Below are 27,112 nucleotides of genomic sequence, written 5' to 3'. Positions count from 1 at the left end.
GAAAGGCGCGGGAAAGCTCTAGTGGAGGACCGATCCAGGCTGGGCAGATGTGTCTGTCCATCACCCAGGACAAATGTCTGGCTGAATAATCCAGCCCTCGACCTAAGATCTCATCCTTGCCACCTTATCTACCCAAGGGCAAGACTCTCAAGTCACCTCCACCAGGAAGACAGACCCCATTAGGATGCCCCCTGCAAATCCAAAGGACGGGTAATGACATTGCCCTCCCCCGCGCAGATGAAGTCTCCGATTTTAAGGGGATTAGACAGCAGAATTTCTTTCAGCGTGTATGACAGAGTGGGGTAGTTCCGGGTCAGAAGATGAGGAATGATCCTGAGGTCTCTGCTACGCCCCCAAAAGAGTCGGGGGAGGCGGGAAGGGCAAGGGTGGCCAAGGCTGACCCCTGGCGGCAGGGCGGGCGCCGGAACGCGCTGCCCGGATCCAAGATGGCAGCACTGGAGGCCAGAGCGGGCGCCTGGAGGAGATCACGTGTCCGGGGCGGGGCCTGCGTCCAGGGGGCGGGATGGGGCGGCACTCTAGGCCGAGCGGGAGGTCGAGGTTGCGGGCGCTCGCTGGTGGCGGATCTGGAGGCGGCTGCGGTGGCGAGGCTCCGCGGCCGGGGTCGAATCTGATCGGGAGCCATGAGCGTGGACAAGGCCGAGCTATGCGGGTCTCTGTTCACCTGGGTAGGTCGGGGGCGGGGCCAGGGACAGGTGTGCGCCCGTTCTTCTCTCCTGGGAGCCTCGGCCTGGGCTCGGTTCACCTTTCCATCCTGGGGCTGGGAGGAGGAAGAGGGGTCGTCGGCCTGCTGAGCCGTTGGACTCTGGCCTATGCACCCGCCCCTGTCACGTAGAAGGTCTGCGTGGACCGAACAGGTGAGGTCCCGCCCCTTCGTGGCTGGTCACGTGGAGCAAATGGCACAGGTGAGCTGGCCTCGTGACTCATCGCCTGTGGGGACCAAGTGATTTGGTTCCGCCCTGGGCTGGTCGCAGGATGTTTGTAGGACACAGGTGAAGTGAGGACACGCCCCCTCTGATCCCAGGTGGGCAGAGGTCACTCCCCCAAGGACTTGCTGGAGCAACAGGCCAGCTCCTGTCCAACCGTTCACATTCAATCGTGTGAAGTTCCTGCTAAACGGAAAAGTCTGCAAAAGGGCAGTGATTCGGTGATCCCAGGCCCTGACGCTGCTTGTTGCTCTTTCCTCTTCCTCACAGTTGCAGACGTTCCAGGTCCCGTCCCCCTGTACCAGCCCCCAGGACCTGGGCAGTGGCCTGGCCATAGCCTATGTGCTGAACCAGATGTGAGTGGAGTTGAGCGGGAGGGTCCCATAAAAGTCCCCCAGAGGCTCATCCCACCTTCTCACCCCCAGAGACCCTTCCTGGTTCAACGAGGCCTGGCTCCAGCGCATCTCAGAGGACCCAGGTCCCAACTGGAGAACAAAGGTGACAGGTGGACTCGACCGGGGGACAGACTGGTGAAGAGATGATCAGGGAAGGGTCAGCTAGACATATTTCCTGGGTGATGGACAGACAGACCTGTTTAGGGAGAGGGACAGATGTCTGGTGATCAGACAACTATTTATTCTTTCATTCATCTATTGAGCAGGCCTGGGCAAGCAGCAAGGGGTAACAAAAACCTGCATGCACAAACATAAATGCTGACTTCCAATGGCAGTAAGTTGTTTTAAGACAATAAAGCAGGCCATGAGTGAGAACAACTGGGGGTTGGTGGACAGAGTTCTTGATGTAAGATTTGACGGAACGGTATTCCACGCTAGGAAACAGCAAATGCAAAGGCCCTGAGTTGGGGATAAGCTTGTTGTGATTGAGTCAGAACAGAAAGCAAAGGAATGGTATGTGAGGTCATCAGGGGCCTGGCAAGCTGGGACGGGGAGGTGGATTCTATTTTAAGTGCTGTGCAAAGTCAGGAAAGGGTTTTAGCAGGGGAAAGGCACAACCTGGCTTGGGCATAGAAAAGGTTCCCCTGACTGCTTGGAGAGGAATGAAGAGTGGAAGCTGAGATAGGAAGGTGGTGCATTAATCCAGGGGAGAGATGTCTAGAGCCAAACAGTGGTGGGGCAGGTGGTGAGAAGTGATTCGATTCTGGGAACATGTGAACAAGATGAGCAGGTGGATAAAAAGGGCAAGCAGCCAGACAGATCAGGCCTAGGAGAGGGGACATTCAGACAGAGAATAGAGCCAAAGAGGATAAGATGACCAGGAATTGACAGGGGAGGTGGAAGTGAAAGAATGGGGTAGACAGATTCAGGATGAGGGCTGCCTGGCCCCTTCTAGGGGCTCCAGGACCCTGGACACAGTTCCTTGTTTCTTCTCAGGTTGGCAATCTGAAGATAATCTTACAGAGCCTGGTGGAGTACTCCCAGGATGTGAGTAACTGTAAAGGGATTTAGGGGGGTTGTATTGAGGGGAGTAGTGTCTGTGAGCCCCTGACACCCACCCACTCACGGCTTCTCAGGTCCTAGGACATCCCATTTTGGAGCAGCACCTCCCAGATGTGAGCCTCATTGGCCAGTTCTCAGACCCCGGAGAGCTCGGCAAGCTTCTTCAGCTGGTGCTGGGCTGTGCCATCAGTTGCGAGAAAAAGCAGGGTATGGGGGTTATAGGGTTCTTAGGGGGAGACCTGAGGAAATCCTCCCCCCCAGGTCTCAGTCTCCCTAACCTTGATCCCCAGAGCACATCCAGAGAATTATGACGCTGGAGGAATCAGTTCAGCATGTGGTGATGAAAGCCATCCAGGAGGTAGGCGGCGGTGCCCAATGTGGCAAGGAGCTGCAGGGCAGAGGGAATTGGGCACAGGCTCTGCCCTGGTAAGGTCTGGGTTCTGCCTGGAGCTCAGCTGGCCAGATTCCCTGTCTCATGTCTGCCAGCTCCTCCCAGCTCTAAGTCACAGCCTAGCTCTGTGACAATCAAAGGACCAGTCTGTGTGCTGGATGCATGTCGGGTGGGGAGGAGGGGCAACATTCAGGCTGGAGTTATAGGGGAAAAATGGCTTTGGGGACAGGGGGATGGAGAGGTTCTCAGGCTGGATCATGGAGCCCTTGAAGGCTGTCCCCAGAGGGCCCAGCTCATCTCAGTGCCACCCCATTTCCCTCCAGCTCATGACCAAAGACACCCCTGATACCTTGTCACTGGAGACATATGGGAACTTTGACAGCCAGGTAAGGGTTGGGGGACCCGGTCAGGGTCCCGATCCCATGACTGATTCTTGGGGCTGCATAACAGCAGGAGGGGCTTATCTTTAATTCTGAAAACCACCCTCATCCCTCAGGGTCCTAGCCTCTTCCCTTGCTGGTTACCCAGGGTTCCTGAATCACCTTCCTCCAGTACCCTGGGGTCTCAGCCTTCTCTTCTAAGATCCCGAGGGTTTCTTGGACTCCCCCTCTCTGCCTCATAGATCTCAGCCCCCTTCACCCAGTCTCCTCCCCTGGATTCCTGAGTTCCCTGCCCCTCCCCACCCCCCACTCCTCTCTTCAGTCCCGCAGGTACTACTTCCTGAGTGAGGAGGCTGATGAGGGGGATGAGCTGCGGCAGCGCTGTCTGGACCTGGAGCGGCAGGTGGGGCTGAGGTGGGGGGACCACTGGTGCTTCCCGGGCAGGGTTACCTGCAAAGCCCCCCTCCCCACTCTAGCTCACTGTACCTCCCGCCCACAGCTGGTGCTCCTGTCAGAGGAGAAGCAGAGCCTGGCGCAGGAGAATGCAGTGCTGCGGCAGCGGGTGGGCCAGCCAGAGGGCGAGGTCGCCACGGGCCTCACTGCCAAGAAGCTGCTGCTGCTACAGTCCCAGCTGGAGCAGCTGCAGGAAGAGAACTACAGGTGTGGGCTGCTGGGGCTGGGGCCAGACAGGCCAGGGCATTGGGGTGGGTGCGGTCTCCTCATGTGCCCACCCTCACACGTCCCCAGGCTGGAGAATGGCAGGGAGGATGATCATCTGCGATGCATGGAGCTGGAGCGGGAGGTCGCGGAGCTGCAGCAGCGGAATCAGGCGCTGACTAGCCTGGCCCAGGAGGCGCAGACCCTGAAGGACGAGATGGATGAGCTGCGGTGAGTGGCGGGTCCCTGGGTCTCCACCACATACCGCATTGCCAGAGTGCCCCTCTGATGCCACAGTGCCTCTGTAATCCTGAAATGCCCAGTAGATCCCCATAATGCCCTCTGGACTCCACCGTGCCATCCTGAATCCCATTGCGCTATCCTGGACTCTTCTATGTCCTCTGGCCCCCTGGATCCATGGCATCCCCCAGGACCTCCCCAGCATCCTCTTGTTACTCCACATTGTCTCACCCAGACCTCATTGCATCCCTGTAACCCCAGCAAGCCAAGGGCCCCCGCCACAGTTTTCCACAGACCCCACTGCACCATTCTGGATCTTATCACGTCTCAGGATCCCATGATGTTCTCCAGGACCCAATGGTGCAATAACCTCGTCATCTCTTGTAACCCCTACATGATACGATCGTACCTTCTTATGACTCCACAGTACCCGGACAACCACAAGGTGCTTGGTGGGCCCCCATAGCACTCACCCCCTTGACCTCACTGTGCCTTCTGTAACCTCAATGGGCTCCCGGGTGACCCCATGGCACCTCTGTAATGTTAAAATTCAAGGACCCCATAGTGCTCTAGCCCCAAAGCTCCCCCATGTTCCCCGCCATTGCCCCTGCACCACAGTGCCCACGCTGACCCCACAGTCCTCATAACACCAAAGCGTCCTTGGGGGCTGCTCAATCCCTCTGGGCCACCATCATTCTGCCTGTAATCCTACAGACATACTCTGTCCCCACAGTTCTACCGCCTGATTAAGATACTGGCTAGCACTGACACTTAGGCTCCCTTTATGCTCCTAAATGACCTGCAAAAGCACCCGATGCAGGCTGACACCTAACCTTAAAGACCCACTATCTCAAACACAAATGCCCCCAGGCTGATATGATCCCTTCTGCCCTGAGGGCTTCACGTTCAAGTGTAACCCTGATTTCAGGCCACAGCTATCTCTCCCCACTTGCCCCCTCCCCCAGGCAGTCCTCTGAGCGTGCTGGGCAGCTGGAGGCCACACTGAGCAGCTGCCAGCGCCGCCTCGGGGAGCTCAGAGAGCTGCGGCGGCAGGTGCGGCAGCTGGAGGAGCGCAACGCTGGCCACGCAGAGCGCACACGGCAGCTAGAGGAGGAACTGCGCAGGGCTGGCTCTCTGCGGGCCCAGCTGGAGGCCCAACGGAGGCAGGTGCGGCAGGGGCTGGGGTGCCAGGGAGCCTGGGAGCCTGTACCTGTATGTGAGCAGGAGTGGAGGGGCCCCCATGGCTTGCTCCATTCACTTTGGAATCCTTCAGCATGGTGCTGAGCCCCTCAGAGATGAGTGCGCTCTCTTGTTTATGTGTATAAAGTCACACCCTATAGGCAGACCAGATTCTCTCTAGGTTTTAGGCCCCACTCCTTCTCTTAAGCTCCGCCCCCTAATTTTTTGAGGCTGGGTCCTCCGGCCCTGCCTCTTTAACTTGAACTCAGTCCCTGCCCCTCCATCCCACTCCACCATCCTCACACCTCCCTGCTGTTCAGGTTCAGGAACTGCAGGGTCAGTGGCAGGAGGAGGCCATGAAAGCTGAGAAATGGCTATTTGAGTGCCGCAATCTGGAAGAAAAGTATGAGTCGGTGACAAAGGAGAAAGAGGTGAGGCCGAGGTCCCGCCACCCAAGCCCGCCATGCTCATCATGGGGTGGCCCACTCAAGTGGGCCTCAAGTGGTGTCTCAAACCCCTTCCCTCCAGCGGCTGATGGCCGAGCGGGACTCACTGCGGGAGGCCAATGAGGAGCTGCGCTGCGCCCAGCTGCAGCCCCGGGGGCCCACCCAGGCTGGTGAGTTTGGGGCCCATCCCAGGGTCCTGGAGGTGTGTGTGGCTGGGGGGTGCTGTTAGGGCAGGCAGAAAAGGCAGTGTCTCAGGCTTGTTTAGTGGGGAACAGAGCTAGGCCCTGCTGGAGGAACACTACAGGGGAAAGGTGCTAAGGGCCAACAGAAGGCAGGAAGTCCTCCTGAGCTCAGGGTGGGCCAAGCATCTTGACTGCTTATCAGGCGGGGGGTGGGAGGGAGGTTGTGTCAAGCCAGGCTTTTGGCTGCGCCTGAGCCCTCAAACATGGTTCTTGGCAAAAGGACCCTAGGGATGGGAGCCAGGGCCATGCAGCTACCTGAAAACTTTTCTTATCTCATATTCTCCAGACCCTTCACTGGATCCCACCTCACCGGCTGTGGAAAACTTAGCAGCAGAGATGCTGCCTGCGGAGCTCAGGTACCCTGGAGTCACTCAGAACTTGGGCCCCACCCCGGCCTGCCAGAGCCCACCCTCAGCCCTGCCCGCGGTGCAGGCACCTGTCACAGCCCGGCCAGCTTGGCTGAGTTCCCAAGTCCTAGTGGGGCTCCTAGGTCCACCCACTCCCAATTCTGCTCTTACCTGTCCAGGACTGTAGCCCTATTGGTGGCTTGCTTCTCCAGGATCCATCCTCAGGGCACAAATTAGGTCCAATCCATCTGGCTCCACTAGCCATGCAAAAGTGCTACGCCCCACCCCTGCCCAAATCGAGCTCTGACCCCCAGGGCACAGCCCGGTCCTCTGTGTAGCTCCTGCTAGATTCAGTACTCCGTGCCCTGCCCAGGCGGGCTCTCCCACCCCAGCTCTTTCCATTCCTGCGTCCTGTATCCTTGCCCTTGCCTGGCTCCACCCCTAGTCCCAGCTCAGAGCCCCTCCTACTTGGGTTACCAGAGCTCCACTCACCAGGCCTAGGCCCGGTCCCCAGGACTCCAGTCCTACCCCAGGGTCTGCCTGGGCTCTTCCCTAGGGCTCTGCCCCTTCCTAGCCCCCTGCGCGGTCCTGCGGGGTGACTGGACCCCAGCCCCGCTCAACTCCCCCGGGGTCCGCAGGGAGACGCTCCTGCGGCTGCAGCTGGAGAACAAGCGCCTGTGCCAGCAAGAGGCGGCCGACCGGGAGCGGCAGGAGGAGCTGCAGCGCCACCTGGAGGAGGCCAACCGCGCGCGCCACGGGCTGGAGACACAGCACCGGTGCGCACAGAAGTGGAGGGGAGCTGGGTGCAGGCGCCCGGCAGGCCGAGGGCCGAGGGCCGAGGGCGGGCGCAGGCACTGAGCGGCCGTCCACCCCCGCAGGCTGAACCAGCAGCAGCTGTTAGAGCTGCGGGCCCAGGTGGAGGACCTACAGAAGGCACTGCAGGAGCAGGGGGGCAAGACCGAGGAGGACGTGAGTGCCCACCTCCTTCCTGCCTGGCCCTGCCTCCTGACCCCCAGTAACCCTCTTTTCTCTCCTTACTTGCTGTCTGATGCTCTATGCAGTCCATTGTAAGTATCAGGGCCCCAGGGTGACACTCTTACCCTCACCCCGGGAAAGGGTTGGGACCTCTGGACACCCACTCACCCCATGCCTGGTCTTTCCCGCAGTCCGCGCTGCTGAAGAGGAAGCTACAGGAACACCTGTGAGTCCCGGGGGAGTGGGCGGGGGGGGGGGGGGGGGGGGGGACGACACGTTCCTTGGTAGTGGGGGAGGCTGGGCAAAGGTGCGGGGGGTGGAGAGTCATTTGTGGAAACGCTAGATCTGAAGATTTAGATCTGATGGAATCTTAAAGGCCAACGGAAGCAGTAGATACTGTTATGGGGGAGCCACAGAGGGAATTTCAGCCAGGTAATCTCGCCTTGCTGAAAGTGATAGTTGCCTCTTTCTTTTTACACTGTTAAAAAAGAAACTATTTTGGCTCCAGCTGGTGTGTCAGTGGACTGAGTGCTGGCATGTGCGCCGGAAGGTCGCTGGTTCAATTCCCAGTCAGGGCACATGCCTGGGCTGTGGGCCAGGTCCCAGTTGGCGACCTGTGAGAAGCAAGTGAGAGGCAACTGATTGATGTTTCTCTCACATGTTGATGTTTCTTTCCCTCTTTTTCCCTTCTTTCCTCTTCTCTCTAAAGTGTAAATAAGTAAATAAGTCTTTAAAAAAAAGAAACAATTTTAAATAGTGATCGCATTTATAGCTTAAAAACCAAAATGTATACCTCCTGGAACCTCCCAATTGACTCAGTTTCCACCCTCCTCCACTCTATTTCTATTCCTATTAGTTTATTATGGAAATCCCTCCAGAGGAGTATTTGTTTTTTTTTCTTTTCAATTACAGTTTACATTTAATATTATTTTGTATTTGTTTCAGGTGTACAGCATAGTAGTTAGACAGTCATTTACTTTACAAAGCTTTTTTCCTTCCAGAGTTTTAAAATCAAATACAAAGAAACATGAACGTAGATTTTTATATTGATTCCTTATTTACGCAAAAGGTAGTATAATATGTACTAGCCTGCACTTGCTTTTCCTACTTAAGAAATCTCTACAAATGAATAGTCATTATTTTGTATAAATATAGCAGCCTGTGTCAGTTAGGGCCTTACTGAAAATGATTTGGGTGGTGGTTTTCTCAGTTTTGGCCAGTGATGGAATGTAGCACCCAGAGCACAGAAAAAGTTACTTCCTTATAGAGGCTGGATACCTGGAAGCATTAGGGCTTAATTCTCCTGTAGAATTATTGCCCAGAATGGCTAGCATTTTTCTGTGAATATAATGTATTTAACTCATTCTTTCTAGGTATTTGCAATTTCAAACAAAGCAACAAAATGTAAAACCTTGCATATGCATTTTTTCACTTGTGTGCAAATATATCACCAAAATGTAATTGGTGGCTCAGAAGACACATGCCTTTGTGATCTTAGTAGACATAGCTATTAGATTTTTTTTTTTTGACTTTTAATGATTGAAACAAAAATGATCTAAAACCACAGCTTCTGGAAGAACCATTTATTCTTGCTGGTCTTGTCCCTCTCTTCGAACTTGACCTTGGGCTCCCGTCAGGCCTTGTGTTTCAGAGGAGGGTCTCTGAAGATGTCCTTGTTGATGAGTTTTGTCCAAGGGGATATCCACAGAGTACCGTGTGGGCATAAGATGACTGTAGTTATAAACTTCACAAAAGACTTGATCTTAGGCCTCTTGGCAATTTTCTTCTTGCCCACGGCAGCTGTCACTTTGCGGGGATAGTGGTCAATTCCAGCCACCAGAGCATGACTGGAGGGGCGATCTGATGTGTCATGGTCAGTGTTCTGCACGGTGACCGCTTCGTGCCCGGAGTAGCGTCCTGCCAGGACCAACACCACCTTTCCGGGTTTCACAAACTTGCCCGTGTGGACAGCAGCCACTGGGCTAGATGTTATACTGTGTTTCCTGTTTAACGCACAATAATAGTGTCGCCTAGAGGGAGTTACCAATCTTTTGTGTTTTGCCACTGATGGCAAAGGGCACTAAACCCAGGTACAACTTGTAGCTTGCATTTTCTTTTGTTATAAGAAATTTGCATTCTAGAACCATCTCTGGCTGCTGTGCAGAAAATAGTACTGAGGGGTTGAGAATAGAAGAGGCCAGCAAGGGGTAGTGGTGGCTGGATCAGCGTGTGACCTATGAAACAGGAGTGGATAGATGGGGGGCTGGTCCAGGGACAGCCTGACGAGGGGGTGGAGGGTTGTGGCTTTGGTGATGGAGGGAGCAGAGGGGCCAGGGCATGCAACCCCTGTGCTTGTGAGGCAGGCAGAGAGGTCTCTGGCTGTGCAGAGACACTTCTAGGCGGCTGGGAATGCCTTGGTAACCACCGCTGCTGCTTGTTCCCTGCCCCCAGGCAGAAGCTGCATGAGGCGGATCTGGAGCTGCAGCGGAAGCGCGAGTACATTGAGGAGCTTGAGCCGCCTGCCGACAGCAGCAGTGAGCAGGGCTTGGCAGTGAGATGGGTGGGGGGAGACCTGAGCTTGGCGTGAAGCTGAGAGGCCACCTTGTACCTGCAGCAGCCCGGCGTATCGAGGAGCTTCAGGACAGCCTGCAGAAGAAGGATGCAGACCTGCGGGCCATGGAGGAGCGGTACCGTCGCTATGTGGACAAGGCACGCACGGTGAGGATGCTGAGTGACCTTCTGCCCAGGCCGCTGCCTCATTGGGTCACACCTCCCACCCGTTTGCACATCTCTGCCCCCTATCTCCACGCCGGTCGTACCCCATCATGGCACAGACCTCTCCACCACGGCCATGAGTTGTCACACTTAACACACCCCAATGCATCAAACAGACTATGAGGCCGAGGGCGAGGCTGTGTCTTCCTCAACCCCTAGGTCATACAGACCCTGGAACCAAAGCAGCGGCCACCCAGGGGGGCACTTCCAGAACTCCATACCTTGAGGACCCAGCTCCGGGAGCGGGAAGTCCGAATCCGGCACCTGGAGGTGGGTGCCCTCATCCCTTCTCACTGCCCCCAGCCTATCCAGGCATATCCAGGCCCTTGACTGTTTCCTCCTTGGCAGATGGACTTTGAGAAGAATCGAAGTCAGCGGGAGCAGGAAGAAAAGCTGCTCATCAGTGCCTGGTATAACATGGTGAGTGTACCGCCTCCAGGGCTGGGGTGTTGGGGCATCCTCTGGGCTCGTCCAGTGCCAACCACACCCCTCCCTCCAGGGCATGGCCTTGCAGCAGCGAGCAGGGGAAGAGCGGGCACCTGCCCACGCTCAGTCTTTCCTGGCCCAGCAGCGCCTGGCCACTAACGCTCGCCGTGGGCCCTTGGGACGCTTAGCATCCCTGAACGTGCGCTCCACTGACAAGCACTGATGGACCTCAGGATCCTACCTCCTGCCCAGCCAGTCAGGGCCTGATCCACCCTGAAGTCCCCCAACTCCCCTGGGGCCCAGCATCACGCCTGGGTCAGCTGCTTGAGAGCCTTGAGGTCATGACCTGTGCCTTTTCCTCTCCCAGATGAGTCAAGAGTACAGGACATGGTGGGAGGCAGGTACGGGCCTGTTCTTTTTAGCAATGTGATTCTTATCCTTAATATTCTCCCTGAGGTTAATGAGCTGCCAGGGTAGAAAGAGTGATTTTATATTTGAAAAGAAAAATAATAAAAACTTCCGATCTGCTCTGGCTGGACTCTAGTGAGGGGAAGAAGATGGGCCAGGGACTCAAACCACTGCTTTTAAGAAAGGCCTGGCTTGTGGTCTTACTAAAGTGTGAGTGACTGATAGTACCCAGCGAGAGGTGACAATCATATTTGCGTTTGTGTAATTGTGCATGTGTGATGGGTTTTAAAGAAGCTTCAGACAAAAATCCCTCCCTTATGAAGCTGTTATTTCCAATGAAGGGAGACAGACACTAAAGGAAATAGGTAAAAGTTTGATGTGAGAAGTGCTATAGAGAAAAATAAAGCAAACAGAAGTGATAGGGATGCAGGAGGTGGATTTGGGAGGTAGCGATTTTTTCATTTTTGTCATTTTGATTAAAATTTATTTGAGCCAGCCCTGACTGGTGTGGCTCAGTGGATTGGGCGTCTTCCTGCAAACGGAAAGGTCACTGGTTTAATTCCCGGTCAGGGCACATACCTGGGGTGCGGGCCAAGCCCCCAGCTGGGGGCGTGCGAGAGGCATCTGACCCATGTTTCTCTTGCACATTGCTGTTTCTCCCCTCTCTTCCTCCCTTCCCCTCTCTCTAAAGATAAATAAATAAAATATTTTTTTAAAGTATTTGAGCCAACTTGATAACATGCTGGAGAGCAAGATCCCAAATGCTCCCGAAGGTGGCGATTTTTAATTAAAAGCCAGCAAAGAGAAGACCTTACCAAGGAAGTGACATAATTTAAATAGAGACCTGAAGGAGGGGAAGAAGGGACCATATAGGCATCTGGGGAAGAGCAATGCAGCCAGAGGCAACGTCACATGTAAACGCCCTGAGATGAGACCTTGCATGGCGAGTTAGAAGGACAGTGTGGAGTCGGGGAGGGGCCGGGAAGGAGTGAGGACGGGGAGATTGTTCAGGCCTTCGGAGCTGCGTGAGAGACTTTAGTTTTTATTCGAAGGGAAGTGGGGGTCATGGAGGGTTCTAGGGAAAGGAGGGATGTTACCTGATTCTGGCGTTCATGGGCTCCCTTTGGCTGCTGTGGGCGGAACTCAGCGTAGGGTGTTAGGACCAGAGCTGGGAGACGAGGGCAGAGGTTACTAGTCTTAGCTGGGTGGGCGCATGACAGTGGGGGCTCTGGACATGGAGGGGGCCCTAGAGGAAGGGGGAATAGTTGGAATCTGGATACAATTTGAAGACCAAGCTGATGGGATTTGCTGCTGGGTTGATGTGGACGGGGGGTGAGAGAAAGTGAGGAGTTGATGTCTCCGAGTTTTGGCCTCATGATTTGGAAAGACAAAGCCAACAGAGGGAGGTTGGGGAGCCAATAGGGAACTGGTTCAGGGATCTGTTATGTTCCGATGCCTGGGAGGTCCACACATGGAGACATTAAGAAGACAGTTGGATCCATGGGTCCAGAATCAGGCGAGGGGTCCTGGCTGGACTTCTAAATACAGGAGTCATTGGCACGTAATTGAATTATGACCGGGAGCACTGAAAGTGTGTCTGAAAGTTCAGGGATTTGGGGTGGGGAGGTTGCTAGCAGGAGGAAGCTGCGGTCCTGGGACTGACTGGTACGCTGATGAGCGAGTAAAGCTGTGCACACCGACGGGGCCATTTCAGAGGGCAGAGTTTGGGAAGGAGTGTTAGGCCATCATGAGATAACCTGGAACATTTCTCAGATCTGACTTAGCATAATGCCTGGCAGGAAAAGTCAGGCTAACAACATTTGAGTAGAAACCACTAACATTTTATTGGGCACCTATTATGTACTAAACACTTTAAAGCTACAATTCCACTACCATCCTCACAACTCAAAGATGTAGGCACTCACATCCCATTTTAGAGGAAGAATAAAGGCAGGACACACTGCAGGAGGCCTCTCAGGCAGTGGTGGGTGGGAAGTAGAGCTGGTGGGCCCGACGGGCTGATCAGCAGCTGGAGGAATTCCCCTGCCCTTAGCCCAGTGCCTGGCCCACAGCAGATGCAGGACAGATTTGAAGGCAGGAGCACAGGTGGCAGGAGCCAGTCAAAAGCCAGCAGGTGAAATCCGCTCGCGGCTTATGCAGATACTGACCGCTGCCTGTGTGTGGTGTGGGTCTTGGTTCCCTGTTCCTGAGGATCCTGGGCCCGACAGCCTCAGGCGAGACTCTCCTCCTCCTCACCAATGGGGCTGGGCAGCCAGGGCGGAGCCGGCCCTCGGGGTGCTGGCATAGACACTGTGATGAAGGGCTCATTGGCAGCCGCGGGTGCTGGCGGCTCAGGCCCAGTGGGTGGCTCAGGGTCCGGCTCTCGAAGGCTGGGGTCCAGTAGAAGGTCCCCACAGCCGCACTCCGAGGCTGCGCCATCTGGGGCGCTCGTGCAGCTGGCAGCCGTGGATGCCTCTGACACGCAGCTGTTCTTGCGGCGTAGCAAGGACAGTCGCCGGCCCAGCAGGCCTCCTGTGGCCATGCCTGGGCCTACTGGAAGGAGGCGCTGTAAGAAGTCACTAGGCGCCTCGCCCAGTGGCATGTCCACGCCATCTGGCCGCTGGAATTGCATGTCCTCCTTGGCCAGCCTGCGGCACGGACAGCAGGTCAGCACTGCGACCTCGCCCCTCTCCTTGGTTGAAAGAGCTGGGACTGAGGCCCGCTGCTTTTCCTGACTCCACCCACCCGTTTGTCTCACCTACCCCAAAAGACTTTGACCCCTTACCAGAGGGCCTGGCCTTATCCCCTGGCTCTGGCTCGTCTCAAACTTAGGCTTCAAAGCCTTAGTTGTGGCATCGTATCACCTCTGGCCAACTGTCCAGGATTCATACACCTTAGCCCTTAGCTCTGACCCCAGTTAGTGGCCTGGTCCCAGACCTTGGCCCCAATCCCTCTCCTCATAGACCTTAGCTGTTAAGCCCAGATCTCCAGAGTCTAGCCCTTAGCCCTGTTGTGGTACCCCGTTGCCCTCCTCAATTCCCTGCAGAGCCATAAGCCTTGCCCCAAGAGGCCCCACCCACCCTGCTGGCTCACGTGATGTCAAAGGTGGAGCCCTGGAAGGAAGGCTGCTGTCTCTGGAAGGCCGTGGCCGCGGTGTAGGGGGCCCGAGCCTCTGCCGTGTCCCAGTACACGTCTTTCTCCAGCATGGCCAGGTCGTCGTACATCTCGTCCACAGCCAGCATTGACACCTGCAGATGTGGACAGCAGGCTAGGTGGGGGGAGGGGTAGCAAAGTGTGGGCACTGTGGGATGGACCCCTCAGGATGGGTAGGAGTGTGATACCAAAGAGAGAAGGATGACTCAGAGGCAAGGTCTGGGCAGGTCTTGAAACGGTTGGGGCCCGGGCCACTTTGGAAGCCAGGGGGTGGTTGCAAGTGAGTCTCACCTGGAAGTTGCGGTCGATGAGAAAGTTGGTCTCAAAATCGTCGTCGTCCTCTCCAAAGGGGTTGATGAGCTGCTCTGCCACCTTAGTAGGGAGGAGGGAGGTAAGCAGAGACCTGAGGTCCCCTGCCCGTCCCACTCCCGAGTCCGGCCTGGTGGATGTGGGCACACACCTTAAGCCAGCCGGCATAGAAGAAGAACTGCAGCAGAGTGAACACTGGCACAAACAGATCAAGGTTGTGGTCTTTGTAACCCTGCGCAGGGTCTAGGAACTGGCGACCGATGAGGCAGGCCAGGAAGTAACTGTACACCGCGATGGTCACCACCTGGGGGAGGGTGGCTGCCCAGTCAGGGCGCTTCCAGCCTCAGGGGTTGTGGGGAGACCAGGGCCCGGACAGGGAGCCATGGTGATGGGGTCTTAACTGGCCCTCAGTTCCCCCTTAAACCCAGTGCATCTGACGGTGGATTTGACGCGCACGGTGGGGTTACCTGGGTGTAGACAAGCGGCACGCTTATCCAGTCATAGTGAAAGAGCATGGAACACTTGCCCCGAAACACAGTCAGCTCCTGGGGCGGATACAAGGAATGAAAGGGCCTGACTTGCTAGCTCACACATGGGGATTAAGTGTGGGTACTTGGGACAGAGGTGACTGGCCACCTGGTGGAAGGTGATGGCTTCTGAGAACTCCCAGATTACTTAGGGGTGACTGTACACCTAGGGTGGGGGCCCCATAGAGAGAGATGTGCACCTCGGGGCTGATAGGTAAGGGTGTTTCGAATCAGCCCGTGGAAGGCACGTGGCAGGCCATCGCCTGATGCAATTCCAGGAGGGTGGGTACAATTTCTCCAGTATTTTGTATGAATAACACGCTGGCGAGCTCACCTCAAGCAGCAGTTTCAGGGCGCTGTTGTCGCGGATGCGGCCCTCGCGCCTGGCCTGTGCTGCCAGGTTAGAGAACCAGACGCAGGGCACCCAGTACTTGTTGTAGGGTGAGTTCAGATTCTCGAACTTCTTGTGCTCTTCGCGGGTCATAAACCCTGAAGTGAAGTCGGGGGGTCACTCTCCCGCCTTTCTGTCCTTACTGGGGTCACTCGCCCTGCCCTCCTGTCATGGTTCTGCCCTCTCCCGCCCGCCCCCCGCCCCGCCCACTTCCAGCGGGGTCTCACCAGCCTCCACCACGTGGTCTATGGTGGGGAAGCGCTTGAAGACCGCGGTGCTGACCGAGCGCAGGATGAGCACTGCGGTGAGCCCTGCGTAGCGCATGAGCGTGCGCCGGTAGAGGCGGCCACGCTCGTCGCGCCCGTGCACCGTTCCGGATACTATGCACATAAGGGGGTCGGGCAGCGGCATGCAGAGGTACTGGTTCCACCAGCGGTGTACCACCAGGTTCACGTAGAAGCCTGCGCAGAGCCAGGAATGGAGGGCTCAGTGGGGACACTAGGGCCAGGGCTTTGGGGGCCCAGGTCGTGGGATGAGGAATGAAATAGATTCTGCATCAGGGACACAGGGAAGGCTGGTCACTCTGACCACATGGGGCCACTTGGGCCTGGGACTAGAGGGTCTCGTCCTGAGGTCAGAGTTGCTGGAGCAGCCTGGGTTACTGAGGCTACTAGGAAGTCACCTGGGATGGGCGGGGGCAGGGGGTTGGGATTCCTCTATGGAGGCAGAGACACAGGGCCCTTGGGCAGGTTTGCACTGTGGCCACAGGGAGCCCCTGAGCCAGAGATATGGGAGGGGGTTGGGCACAGGATCTAGGTCAAGGATTCTGGAGTAGGCTGGTCCGCCATCCATGTGGGCAGAGAACAGCGGGAAGGAGGCTGGGGGCCAGGACTTGTCAGAGAAATGATTCCTAGGCTGGACTTGAGAGGGCGGATTCGTGTGAGGTCCCTGGAGAAGGTCCTGTCCCTGAAGCCCAGGACATGGGGCGGGGGCGGGGGGCACTAGTAATCTTATGCAGACACAGGTAGGAGTCCCTGAGGTGCCCAGGAATAAACATATGGGTGACACGGAACTCTCTCAAAGGGGCACTGTAACCAGGTGACAGCCCAGGGGCCACACCTGGCATAGAGGACGCAGAAATGGGGCCTGTGGGGCTGGACTTGGGGGGTCTCAGAGGGGCACGCATGGGGGCATCTCCAAAAGGCACGAATGGGCATCTCCTGTCGGAGGAATGGGGCAGCTCGGGAGCGCGAACACACCGAGCACGAAGGAGAGGGGGATGAGACTGGCGTACTGGTCGCAGTAGATGACGAGCTTCTCAAAGTAGCGCTTCTGCCCTTCGGTCAGCACGAAGCTGCAGGGAGGGGGGCGCGTCACCCGCGAGCTCCCTCGCCCCCGCCCCCGCCGCCAGTCCCTGCCGGTGCCCCGTCCCAGGCGCACCCGGGCCCCTTCCCGGCCGCCCGGACCCCGCGCTCCCCAACCCGCCGCCGCCTCACCGATAGGCAGCGCTTAGCGCCATGTAGAGCCCGAGGAAACAGAGCAGCTCCCGCCACAGGAGTTTGTAGATGCTGCCGCGCCACAGCAGCAGCAGCTGCGAGAAGCCGCCAAAGCGCGCGTTGGCCACGCGCGCTGTGTAGGTGACAGTCATCGCGGCACCGGGCTGGTCGGGTCGGGGGAAGTGAGGCCAGATCGACCCCCGCCTGGGACCCAGGAACAGGGGGCCTGGAGGGAGGGGCTGGGGGCTGCGGGCGGTGGTGGAGAGACAGTTACCGGGTGACTCAGCTCAGTGTTCCCTCCCTGCCCAGCCGCCTCCTCAGCCCAGTCCCCTCCTGCCTTGCTCAGTCCCACCCCAGCTGCTGGGCCTCCCCACGCCTTCTCCTGCCGGCCACCCCCTTTCTGGACCCTTGTTGTTCTGCGCACCTTGTGCCTACCTCCTCAGCACCCCCTGACCAGCCCCTACCTCCCAAACCCTTGAGCTAACCTAGGTGTCTTCTGTCCCAACCCATCCACATCGTCTGGGCTCCATCTACAACCTCCTCGGCTCCCCGAGTCCCCAGTGCCTCCGTTTCTAGATTTTCAGGGCTCTGACTGCTCCCCACCCCATTCCTCTCTCTCATATCCCACCTCGGTCTCCCCCCACACCCCTAGCTTCCAGTCTCTGCCCTTCCTCCACCCCTGCACTCTCTTTCAAAACCCTACAAAGCGCTATTCTCAAGTCTCAGGCCCCCAGTTCCCCTCCCGCCGCCCCCTCCCTCAAGTGAGCCCCTTTCCTGCGCAGCTGCCCCAGCCTATCCACCCTCCCCACTTCATATTCTTCCCCTTCGCCTGGGTCCACCTTGACTTTTCCTCTGTTCATTGTCCAACCTTCCAAGCTCTCCACTCCATACGCTGAGGATTTGATGGCTTCCTGCCTGATTCCTGTCCACAGGCTCACCTGTCCTCAGAGTCCCCTATTTCCCTGGGCCCTTCTCACCTGATGGCAGTTGCAGGACACTCGGGGACAGGGACAAGATGGGCAGGTGGCTTCAGCGTTGGGTGGGGCTGACGCCAGACCCTGAGGTGGGAGGGGGCTGAGGAATGGGCGTGGATGGTCCCTCCCTGGCCCTCCCCCCTGAGCTGCAGCCTCAGAACTTGGGAGAAGTCTGGCCAGTTTGTTACCTGGAGCAGGGGGAGAAATCCACCCAGGCCTTCCTTGCTCCTCCCAGTTCTCTTCCTGGCAGTCACTGGCAGTTTCAAGGGATCTTAGAACTAGAGCTGGGGGAGGGGGCAGGCACTGTGTCCTTCCTAGTCTTACCCACACACACGTGCGTGCGCGCGCGCACACACACACACACACACAGAGCTCAGTGGGGCTGGTTCACTCGACAGTCACTTGTAATCATATACTCCACAAAGATGTACTTAGAAACATACACCATAGTCCCAGGCACAAATTCAGCCGTCCTCAACACTGACACACCACCACGGTGACCCAGAGAGCAGTAGGTAGTGTCACAAAGTCACAAAAGTCACCTAGCTCTACCCCCTCCAACATTCAGGTACAAGGCAGATGGACCCTAACCCAGCAGGCTCCCAGCCACCCAGGAACATGTGGGCAGGGGTCCAAGGGCCCAGCATTCCCTCCTGATAACACCATGTAACAAAGACACGTTTGAAATCACACAATCAGCTAGGCACAGACCCCACACAGAGCCCAGAAAGCCGTCACACACACAGGTGCACAGCATCCCACAGAGGGTGGTCGCGTGCATTTATTCCTGATCTTCCCTGCACAGAGGTCCACCCATGGTCACACAGCAGGTATGGGAATGCCGCCCTACGCAACTGCACACGCTCCTGGGGTTCCTTAGGTCCATCGGTGTCACAAGGACACAGTCATACAACAGTGACCCCTCCTCAACAGTCCCGCAGACTTTGAGGGGCACATCCAGATGGGGATCCCATTCACAACCCCTCACGAAACTCCCCTGCACCTGCATGTTGATGAGACGCCCCTCCCCTTGCCCCCACATTGCGGTGTGCAGGCACACCCCTCCCCTGCAGACGCCGCAGAGCTCAGACCTGCTCACATGAGCTTGTGTGCCACGAACACACAAGCCTGGGGACCCAAAACTTGTCCCCACATTTCGCATGGATGGACGAGAGACATTAACCCTTCACAGAGACGCCCACAAAGGGGGCACTCCCAGCCTGGCACAAACAGCTTCCCTATCCCATTCTTCAAACACGCAGCCTGGTGTGGGAGCGGTGGAGGCTCAGGAGTCCACCCTGTGTGCTGGGAGTGCAGATGTCTTTCTGTGGCCCCACCCAGAAGCCCTGCCAGCCAGGATGCTATGTTCCAAGGCTGGCAGTTGCCCGCCCCACCTGGGGTAATTAGGAACCGGCCCAGGCTGGCCACCTCAAACCCGCTCCCCTGCTGTCCAGCTGCTGGACAGCCAATAAAAGTGGATGAGGGCTGGCACTGCTAACTGTGCGCTCCGGGAAGGGGACAGGCTTCAGGTTGATGGGGCTCTATTCCTGACCAGAGGCCCCTACTCTCTAGGGTGTATCTTTATCCACACGGCAGTGACCCCTCTCCCCGCCTCCCTGTGCTCATCCCCTCTTCCAGTTCACAGTGTCCCCACACACTTCTGGCCGCCAGACCCCTGCTGGGCGAGGGGCAGGTTGCCCAAGCTAGTTCACATGCTTAAATATAACAACAAATAACACACACTCTGGCAGGTGAATGCCTGGTGCTGTCATAAAGAGGTTACTTATTTCGTCTCATTGATTCCTTACAAGCAGGCTTTTGAAATTGGTGCTCGTCACTCCCACTGCCTGGGACACAGGCTGCAACGACACAGCCCTTTCAGTGCCCAGCTGGGACGTGAATCCAGGTGCTTCAGCTGGGAGCCTGGGGTCTTTGTCCCAGGCTGCATCACCGTGTTTGTTTACAGTGCCACCTGGACGTGCCCACACCCGCTTGTGCACACCCAGTGCAATCGAGTCAAGGACACGTCTGGGCTCGTGGCTGGGTTCCCCTTACATGCACGCACACCCTGACACACCCAGACCCTGGGCGTGCAGTTTGAACACCACTTCCTGACTCATATGTGTTCTCAGACACCGCTTGTCCATTTTTTTCCTCCTGCCCACCCACCCAACAGCTCTGGCTTGGGACCGCCAAACGCTGGAGGTCTTCCCCAGTCCTGGGTCTCCCAGGTGGGGAGGACTGTGGCTGTCCGGGCAGTGGCAAAGCAGGGAGTGAATGGGATAAGGGGGCCCAGCGGGTGCCTTCCAGGCTGCTGTATTGACTAGTCAAGGGTCAGGGGACTCTGTTCCAGGGCCCCGTGAATGGCCGTAGTTGTCTCCATTTTAGGGACGAAGCTCAAACTGTAAGAAACAGGACACCGGGATGACTCTACAGGTAGAGCAAGACTTCAGGGGTCCCTCTGGCCTGTGTCCTCTGCTATCCTGTTCCCTAATCTTTACCCGGGTGTAGCTGTGCTGGGAGGAGCTGCTGTCACCCCGCAGGGGGCCGGAATTGGGGGGTGGGGACTGTTAATCCCCAGTCTGGCCAGCCCAGCCTCTGTCCAGGGAGCCCACTAATTTCAAAACCAAACAGCAGGCAGTGCTGGGCCACTGCCGGCCTAATCCGCTCCCCACCAGCCTGGGGCTCTCCAAGAGGCCTCCTGGTTCCCACGCTCTGAGCCTCAAAGGGAGGGGATATATGCCCAACTTCCACTCTATGCATTATGGCAGGGACACCCCCACCAACAGAACACTACAAAAATCACCCTCTTACTGAAGACACCCACCTTCCAAAATTGCTATAAAACACACCTTTGTTAGGTCAACTGTCACTGTGCCCCTTTAAATGTGACATTCTTGTATAATGTACAACCTGTGCAACTCTACACAGAGGTGCAGATTCCCGAACCTTTTTATCAATATCCACAGTAGTTTAAGATAATTTTATTGGGGAGTAAGAGGCGGGGAGAGGTGGGGGGCAGCGACAGCCTCCCAAGCCCCACCAGGGGGAACAGACCCCCTCCCCGTCTCCCACCTCCCAAGTGGCTCCCCCTGTACTATGGGGGGACTTTGTGCAAACTCTGCCCCGGTGGGGTGGAGGGCGGGTGGAAATGGTAGCGGCTGGGACTGGCAGCAGTGCTACTGGGCGCTGGGCGGCTTGTAGGGCTCCAGGAGGAGGGCAGAGAAGGTGTTGACTTTGTCCGCCCCACGCACCTCATGGGGCAGCAAAGGCAGCTTCACAATGTGGAAGTCTTCGTACAGGTCCTCCATCTGTGGCCGGGGCAGGGGCAGAGGGCAGTGGTCAGGGGGCTGGATGCAGGGCCGGGACAGAATATGGGTCGCCTGAGGGGGTTAGGCTGGGGTCCCCCAGGGTCAGAGGTCTCCGAGGCCAGGCTAGCCACAGTCCTCCAGGGCCAGAACTAAAGGGAAAGGTCTGAAGTAAGGGTGAAGGGCAGGAGGCTGGGGCAGAGGTCAGAGGTTGGATGAAGGAAAAAGAGCACAGAGTAAATGGCTGGCCGTGCTGTGGCTGGGCCGGGCCAGGCGCCCACTGCCAGGATCAGAGGTTTGAGGGCTGGGTGGGCAGCTGGGCATGCACACCTGGTCCAGGTACTTGGCCTGGATCTTGTGGCGGGCCTCACACATCTTGCAGGGCTTCTCGGGGTCCGGGAAGACAAGCTGGTTGACAATGATGTTGTGTGTGTCAATCTTGCACTTGGCCAGCTCCTGGATCAGCCGCTCTGTCTCATACAGGGACAGGAACTCGGCGATGCACACGCAGATGAAAGTCGTCTGCTCCTACAGGGTGTGAGAGAGGACAGTGAGGGCCAGGTGCTACCCTGTCCCTGTCCCCGAAGCCTCTCGCTGGCCCATGACTCACAGGGTCCTTGAACTGCTCACTGACGGAGCGAATGACAGGCAGCGTCTCTTCCAGCTTGGAGGCCAGCTGGTCCGCGTTCATATCCCCTAGGCCCAGCATGTTGCACATCTGGGGGAAGGACACGGGAGGGCTCGAGGCTTACCTGGGGCAGTCCTACATCTGGGTTGGGGGCTTCCTAAACACCCGGAGTGGATGGCTCCTAACACCTCCCAGCAGTTAAAGGTGTGAGCCCCTGAGCAGACCACAGGGGTCAGATCCCAGCTCTGCCTCTTCTGGGGGACCGTGCCAGGTGGCTTGACCTCCTGAAGGCTTCGTTTCCCCATGTGCAGACCTTACCTCCAACAGCTGGTATGCTAGATGAGTCGACACATGTCACATGCTCACAATAGTGCCTGGCCCAGAGTTAAGTGCTCTACAAATAAGACTACCTGAGGCACAGGTCCCCACTAGGGCACCAGACACACCACCTGGGGGGTGGGATGCATGTATAAGTGTGTCTGTCAAGTTGTCATGCTAACAATACGCAAAGGGAACGCTCACATGCTCTCCATTACACAAGTAGGGTGAAGCCTAGAGTAATGAAGTGACTTTGTCACACAGCTGTGTCACACTAGCGTGCAAAGCATCTGAACCTGGGCCACCCAGCTGTGAAATATATGCTTTCAAGCTCTATCTGGGGCATCTAGGAGGCGGGGGCGGGGATGCAAAGTCCCCTGGAGTGGGGGGACAGTCCTCCCATAATGAAGATCCATCCCACCTATTAGGAACCATGGACCCAGAGGGGCTGTGTGTGCAAAAGGCCTTTGCCACCACATATCTGGGGACCTGGGAACTGGCTCCCGCTAAGGGAGACCTGGATGCCGTGGGGCCCTGCCTGCCTGTGAGATGAAGGGACTGATCTGGTTCTTGATCTGCATGAGGCGGCCTAGGCCCCGCTCCACGATGGTGGGGAAGTTCAGCAGTCTCAGCGTGTGGCCCGTGGGCGCCGTGTCAAACACCACCACTGAGAAGTTCATGCCCTTCACCAGCCTGCAGGGAGATGAGGGTCAGGCCCACTGTGCTCCTTCTTCCATCCCAGCCCCGGGCAGCACTAGCCCGCTGGACCTGACCTCATGACCTCTGCGTAGCTCATGGCCTCGTCGATGCCTGGGAAGGCGCTCATGGCTTCCTGCATCATCTTCTTGCCCATGCTCAGCATGTTGTCCTCCTCAAAGAACTCGTCAGGAAGCTCTGCCACACCGAGGCTGGGGTCAATCTCCTGGGGGCGGGGGTGGCAAGAAATTGAGACTCAGGCTGCTGCGGCTCCCAGGGCTTTCTTACCCAGGGGGCACCAGGGCCAGGGGAGCCTGTAAAAGGCCCCAACCTCGGCCCTGCATCAGGTCCCACCAGGAAGAGGCTGGGGAGACCCCCAAGGTGTCATGGCCCCTTCCCTTAGGTACCAAGGTCTTCTGATTGCACAAAGGGTCAAACTATTTCGAAAACATGTGGAAAATTGCAAATTGTGACCGCTGTCCCCAGAGGGAAGCCAAAGCCCTCTGCAGGGCTTTCATTGGCCATTCCCCCCACCCAGGCCCCTGACTGCTTCCAGAGTATCCCTCTGATGTGAGTCTTCCCTCCCCATCTCGTCTAACAGCACAGCTGCAACCCCCACTGCCCCGCTTCCTTTCTCCTTAACATGCAGACTTTCCTCGATCGACTTACTCATCACATTTCTCATCTGTCTCCCCGACCAGAATATCAGCCCCATGAGGGCACCAGAAACTGTCTGATACACGGGAGGTCCTCAACATGGATGTGGAATTTATAAAGGTATGACCATCCCTGGTGTCCCAGGCCTGTCCTGGACTTGATGCCTCATTCTCTATCCTTCTACGTGACTTCACGGGTCCTGTGATCAAGTTCCTGTCTCCGACCTCAGAGGTCCGTTTCCCTGCATGGAGCTTGCCGACCTATCACCCTACCCATCATACCCAGTTACACCCTTGATGGGTTATTCCTATTCGCTGGATCACCTCTGAGCTCACATACCCCATTCTGACCTGAGCCTCTTTGCCTCCTGCCTCAGTTATTTAAATTGAGCCACCTCATCCCCTCCCCCGACCCCAGTTCACTGTCGGTGTCCCTCTTGCCCGGCACCTCATCCAGCCCAGGCTCCATAGGCTGCTGCTACAAACACGCCCCTTTCCTTCTGTGGTTGGCAAAATCCCCATCCTGGTTATTTCTGGGTCTCTGGTGTGGCCGCACTGAGCTGAACATCAGGGGAACACACCTGACAGATAATTCCCACCTTGCTCCCCATTCCTGATCACAAACCCCCATAGGCGCTCAGCAGGCAGACAGCCCACCCTTGGGAGTATTTATGTCACATCTTACCCCTCAAACCTCATCTGTCCCATTGTCTCCTGGTTCTCTGCTGAGACCTGGGCCTCAGAGAGAAAGAAAAACCATGGCTATCAGCACCCTTATCTCCTCCCAGGGAAATGCCCAGCCCCCCTGCCTTCCCTCCGCATCCCTGGCCCTGGAGGAGCCCGAGGCATGGGTCTGAGCGCTGGATGGAGCTCGCTCCCACCTAAGGACAGTGCTCTGTGGCATCTTCATTCCCTCCTGCAACATCACTTGTTGCTCCCTGCCGGAGCATTTGCATCAGCAAACAAATATGCTCTCGCCTCTGCTTTCTAAAAAAAAAAGAAGCCCCCTCTTCTGCCTCCCTCCAGTGATGACCCCCTTTCTCAGCCCCCATCAGGGTCATCACTGTCTCTGCCTTCTTGGCTCATGAACTCCAGGCAGGCTTTTGCCCCCCACTCCCAGGGTAGTCTCTTTAAGAGCGATATGCCTGCAGGAGTGGATGACCTCTTTCTGCCCAAGTTCCTCTGTCCTCCTGGAGTCCAGGAGCCCATACCCTCTGGCTCTCTCACCCGCCTGGTAGCTCCTTCTTGGCCTTCCTCACTACTGGACTCTGAATGCTGATGTGCTCTCAGATTGTTTCTGGGCCTCTGTTCTCCCATTCTCCTTCACTTACACAGCTTTAAATACCGTCCTCGGGGCACTGACCCCCAAATCAGCGTCAACTTCCTCTGAGTTCCAGGCTCACGTGTTAAGCCACCGTCCTGATGTCCACACTTGGATGTCCAGTGGGCACCCTGGATTCACTGTAGTCAAAATGGAATTCCTGATCTATCCCTTCTAAACCTGCTCTTGTCCTAGTCTTTCCCATCCCAGCTGCTCAGGAGCCAACTAAGAGATGTACTTAATTCGTTTCTTTACCTCATCCATTACAACCAAGCAGTCACATCGCTTTACTGCCCTGAGACATCCCAATCTAAACATTTCCCCCCCAATAGTCTTCCTCTGTTATCTTGGCTGCCATCATCTGTTGCCTGGCCACTGCCTCAGGCTCCTTGTTAGTCTTCCTACTTCCAGCCTCAGCTTACAATCCAATCTCTGCAAGGCAGCCACAGGGAATTTTGAAAAAATGAATTTAGCTGTATCACTGCTCTGCTCAAAATGAACCGCTTCCTATTAAACTTGAAATCAAAGCCAAACTACTCCCAGCAGCCTACCAGGTCCTACACCATGTGGCTCTGACTGACCTCTCTGATATCTCCTGCCCCTTGCTCACTAAGCTCCAGTCACTCTGGCTTCCTTTCCACTCCACAAGCATTCCTCAGTCGTTTCCCTCTGGGTATGGTGAAGAAGGCGTGAAACTGGAGAGACAAAGAATGTAGACTAGGCAAGACACTGTAGTTGATGGTAGAGGTTCACAGGAAAGGCCTGAATGGGCCTTTGCAAGAGTGGGGAGCTGAGCCTTACTCTACTCACCATGGCAAAGAGGTTGTCATAGCCTTTGACCTTGGTGGGCACCTTGGAGAACTTCTGGTCAAATGCATCAGAGATGTTGTGGGCTGGGTCCGTGGAGATGATAAGAACACTCTCCCGCCCCTTGGAGAGCTGGACTGCTAGGCTGCAGCTGGGCAAGGAAAAGGTCAAAAGGCAGGGAGTAAGGGATCAGTCTCTACTTTCTAGGTCTGCATGGGGAGATGTGGGGCCCAGAAGTAGGGGCCTTGAGAATATGGGTAATTGTGGGATCAAGCCTCAGTACCTGCAGAGGGACCCTCTTAGACCTCACCTACTACCCCTCTTCCTGGCTAGAGTAGTGAGGTTCAGTCTGGCCTGATGCCTATTTCTTTGCTGGCACAGAGCGGCATGGTCCAGCGGTCCACCCAGCATAGATAAGGGAGTCCCTGGCACCCCCTCAATGTGAAGCTAAGGAGTCCTCTGAACCTTCTGCTAAACTCAGGGTAGTTTAGTCCACTTGCCCAGGATAATTTGCCCCAGGGATCCCTCCCCCTCCTACCGGCCTAATGGAATAGTCTAAACACGTGCCCTGTCCCCTTTCTTCCACGCCATCCCCACCCCATCCCCACGTGGGCATACTGTAGCAAGGTTCACCAGACTAGGATAGCTTGCCCCGGTGCCTCTCCCCCTACTCTGAGCTCACTCTGGCATGGTCCAGCTGATTGGGACATCTAAGTGCTCTCCTGGCCCCCGTGCGCTGGGTTCACTGTGGTTCGGTCCCTGAGCCCCAACGCGGATGGTCCAACTCAGAGGTTGCCAGGCCTGCATTCAGGAGGTAGCTTCCATTTGTTCCAGGTAACTTCAGGAGAGTACAACCGAGAAGGCCCCGGCCCTGCCCCCGTGTCCAGCTCGGGGTGGAAAAGCCGGTCACTGGACTCCCCTTCGCCCAGTGGTACATCCCACCGGTCTTCCCGGCCCCTGCCGCAGCCTCTTTACCTGCAGGTGGTCTTGCCAACACCACCCTTGCCCCCGACGAAGATCCATTTAAGGCTACGCTGCTCGATGATATTGCTAAGCGTGGGTTCTAGCGGCTCCACATCAGGTGCATCCTCGAACTCTTCTGTCTCAACCCCCCACCCGGCCACCCCTGCCGCCATCTTGGAACCGGCTCACGTGATCAAGCGGAGCGCACTACGCAAAGCACCCGCAGGGGAAATTCCCTATCATATCTCCATCAGGGCTAGTAGCCCGAGTCAGTTTACTCACACTCTGATTTTAGGCGCCGAGAGAAGCTATATTCTCAGTGTTCTCCTTTTCTAGGGTTTGCTTTGTCGGTCTCTCGACTATGTTTTCTCAAAGAATCCCCCTGTCTAATTAACACGTTGGTACGTTCCAGAATACTCCCCTTTGCTGATTGGGCCCTAAGTCTTGCAGCTCTTTTTTCACTGGCTACATCTTTTTTTTTTTTTTTACTTTCACCAATCACTCGGACGTCTCGGTAGCCTCCAGTCTTTCCTTAGCAACCAGCCAAACACCCGGTGGTTCAGGCCCTCTCTGTGAAGCTGTAACCGAGGTTCTCCCTGGCTTGACTCCATAGACTCAACCGAATGTCGGTCATTTACCCCCTATTCTCCCAGTTGGGTCCCAACAGCGTTTCAAGTCCGTCTCCTGTGAGCCGCCTG

The 27,112-nt window shown here is 56.6% G+C and overlaps 3 protein-coding genes and 1 pseudogene across 5 annotated transcripts; 1 reads left to right on the top strand and 3 right to left on the bottom strand.

The window, feature by feature from the left end:
- The first annotated feature begins 539 nt into the window (after nucleotides 1-539).
- On the top strand, nucleotides 540-11,598 carry HOOK2 (hook microtubule tethering protein 2). Of its 2 annotated transcripts, none has more exons than XM_054563557.1 (22): nucleotides 540-686; nucleotides 1,215-1,300; nucleotides 1,370-1,442; nucleotides 2,336-2,386; nucleotides 2,476-2,608; nucleotides 2,692-2,759; nucleotides 3,116-3,178; nucleotides 3,495-3,575; nucleotides 3,672-3,832; nucleotides 3,920-4,060; nucleotides 5,035-5,236; nucleotides 5,569-5,679; nucleotides 5,777-5,864; nucleotides 6,223-6,292; nucleotides 6,922-7,059; nucleotides 7,162-7,252; nucleotides 7,450-7,484; nucleotides 9,710-9,792; nucleotides 9,876-9,976; nucleotides 10,193-10,303; nucleotides 10,382-10,453; nucleotides 10,533-11,598. In XM_054563557.1, exons 1-22 carry the CDS (start codon nucleotides 642-644, stop codon nucleotides 10,680-10,682), a joined length of 2,154 nt encoding a protein of 717 aa, XP_054419532.1. In that variant the 5' UTR covers nucleotides 540-641; the 3' UTR covers nucleotides 10,683-11,598. The 2 variants fall into 2 exon arrangements, with proteins under 2 accessions (XP_054419532.1, XP_054419531.1); XM_054563556.1 differs by having other exon boundaries at nucleotides 9,873-9,976.
- On the bottom strand, nucleotides 8,814-9,405 carry LOC129062541 (60S ribosomal protein L27-like; annotated as a pseudogene).
- A 1,499-nt stretch (nucleotides 11,599-13,097) lies between the features above and the next one.
- On the bottom strand, nucleotides 13,098-16,895 carry BEST2 (bestrophin 2). Its single transcript, XM_054563558.1, has 9 exons — nucleotides 16,744-16,895; nucleotides 16,507-16,601; nucleotides 15,475-15,708; nucleotides 15,191-15,345; nucleotides 14,797-14,874; nucleotides 14,481-14,633; nucleotides 14,312-14,392; nucleotides 13,961-14,115; nucleotides 13,098-13,515 (listed from the first exon to the last, which is right to left on the bottom strand). The coding sequence occupies exons 1-9, from the start codon at nucleotides 16,893-16,895 to the stop codon at nucleotides 13,098-13,100; spliced, it is 1,521 nt and encodes a 506-aa protein (XP_054419533.1).
- Nucleotides 16,896-20,667: 3,772 nt separating this feature from the next.
- Nucleotides 20,668-26,597, bottom strand: GET3 (guided entry of tail-anchored proteins factor 3, ATPase). 2 transcript variants are annotated; one of them, XM_054563563.1, is made up of 7 exons: nucleotides 26,427-26,597; nucleotides 25,455-25,602; nucleotides 22,745-22,893; nucleotides 22,514-22,664; nucleotides 21,636-21,743; nucleotides 21,356-21,553; nucleotides 20,668-21,028 (listed from the first exon to the last, which is right to left on the bottom strand). In XM_054563563.1, exons 1-7 carry the CDS (start codon nucleotides 26,585-26,587, stop codon nucleotides 20,897-20,899), a joined length of 1,047 nt encoding a protein of 348 aa, XP_054419538.1. In that variant the 5' UTR covers nucleotides 26,588-26,597; the 3' UTR covers nucleotides 20,668-20,896. The 2 variants fall into 2 exon arrangements, with proteins under 2 accessions (XP_054419538.1, XP_054419539.1); XM_054563564.1 differs by lacking the exon at nucleotides 26,427-26,597 and adding an exon at nucleotides 26,134-26,274.
- Nucleotides 26,598-27,112: the final 515 nt, after the last annotated feature.

The sequence above is a fragment of the Pteronotus mesoamericanus genome, unplaced genomic scaffold (genome assembly GCF_021234165.1).
Source record: "Pteronotus mesoamericanus isolate MK-2021 breed Mesoamerican mustached bat unplaced genomic scaffold, CSHL_Meso_final scaffold_827, whole genome shotgun sequence".
Lineage (NCBI taxonomy): Eukaryota > Metazoa > Chordata > Mammalia > Chiroptera > Mormoopidae > Pteronotus > Pteronotus mesoamericanus.
This window is presented reverse-complemented; position numbering and strand designations above follow the sequence as displayed.

Coding starts and splice junctions, on each gene's coding strand:
- GET3 (XM_054563563.1), bottom strand. CDS start 26,587: ATGGCGGCAGGGGTGGCCGGGTGGGGGGTTGAGACAGAAGAGTTCGAG. Junction 25,603..26,426: donor GTTGGCAAGACCACCTGCAG/GTAAAGAGGCTG, acceptor TTCCTTGCCCAG/CTGCAGCCTAGCAGTCCAGC. Junction 22,894..25,454: donor ATGACAACCTCTTTGCCATG/GTGAGTAGAGTA, acceptor CCCCGCCCCCAG/GAGATTGACCCCAGCCTCGG.
- BEST2 (XM_054563558.1), bottom strand. CDS start 16,895: ATGACTGTCACCTACACAGCGCGCGTGGCCAACGCGCGCTTTGGCGGC. Junction 15,709..16,506: donor CCCCCTCTCCTTCGTGCTCG/GTGTGTTCGCGC, acceptor GGCTCTGCGCAG/GCTTCTACGTGAACCTGGTG. Junction 13,516..13,960: donor GGCTCCACCTTTGACATCAC/GTGAGCCAGCAG, acceptor TCCGTGCCGCAG/GCTGGCCAAGGAGGACATGC.
- HOOK2 (XM_054563556.1), top strand. CDS start 642: ATGAGCGTGGACAAGGCCGAGCTATGCGGGTCTCTGTTCACCTGG. Junction 1,301..1,369: donor GCCTATGTGCTGAACCAGAT/GTGAGTGGAGTT, acceptor TCTCACCCCCAG/AGACCCTTCCTGGTTCAACG. Junction 2,609..2,691: donor CAGTTGCGAGAAAAAGCAGG/GTATGGGGGTTA, acceptor CTTGATCCCCAG/AGCACATCCAGAGAATTATG.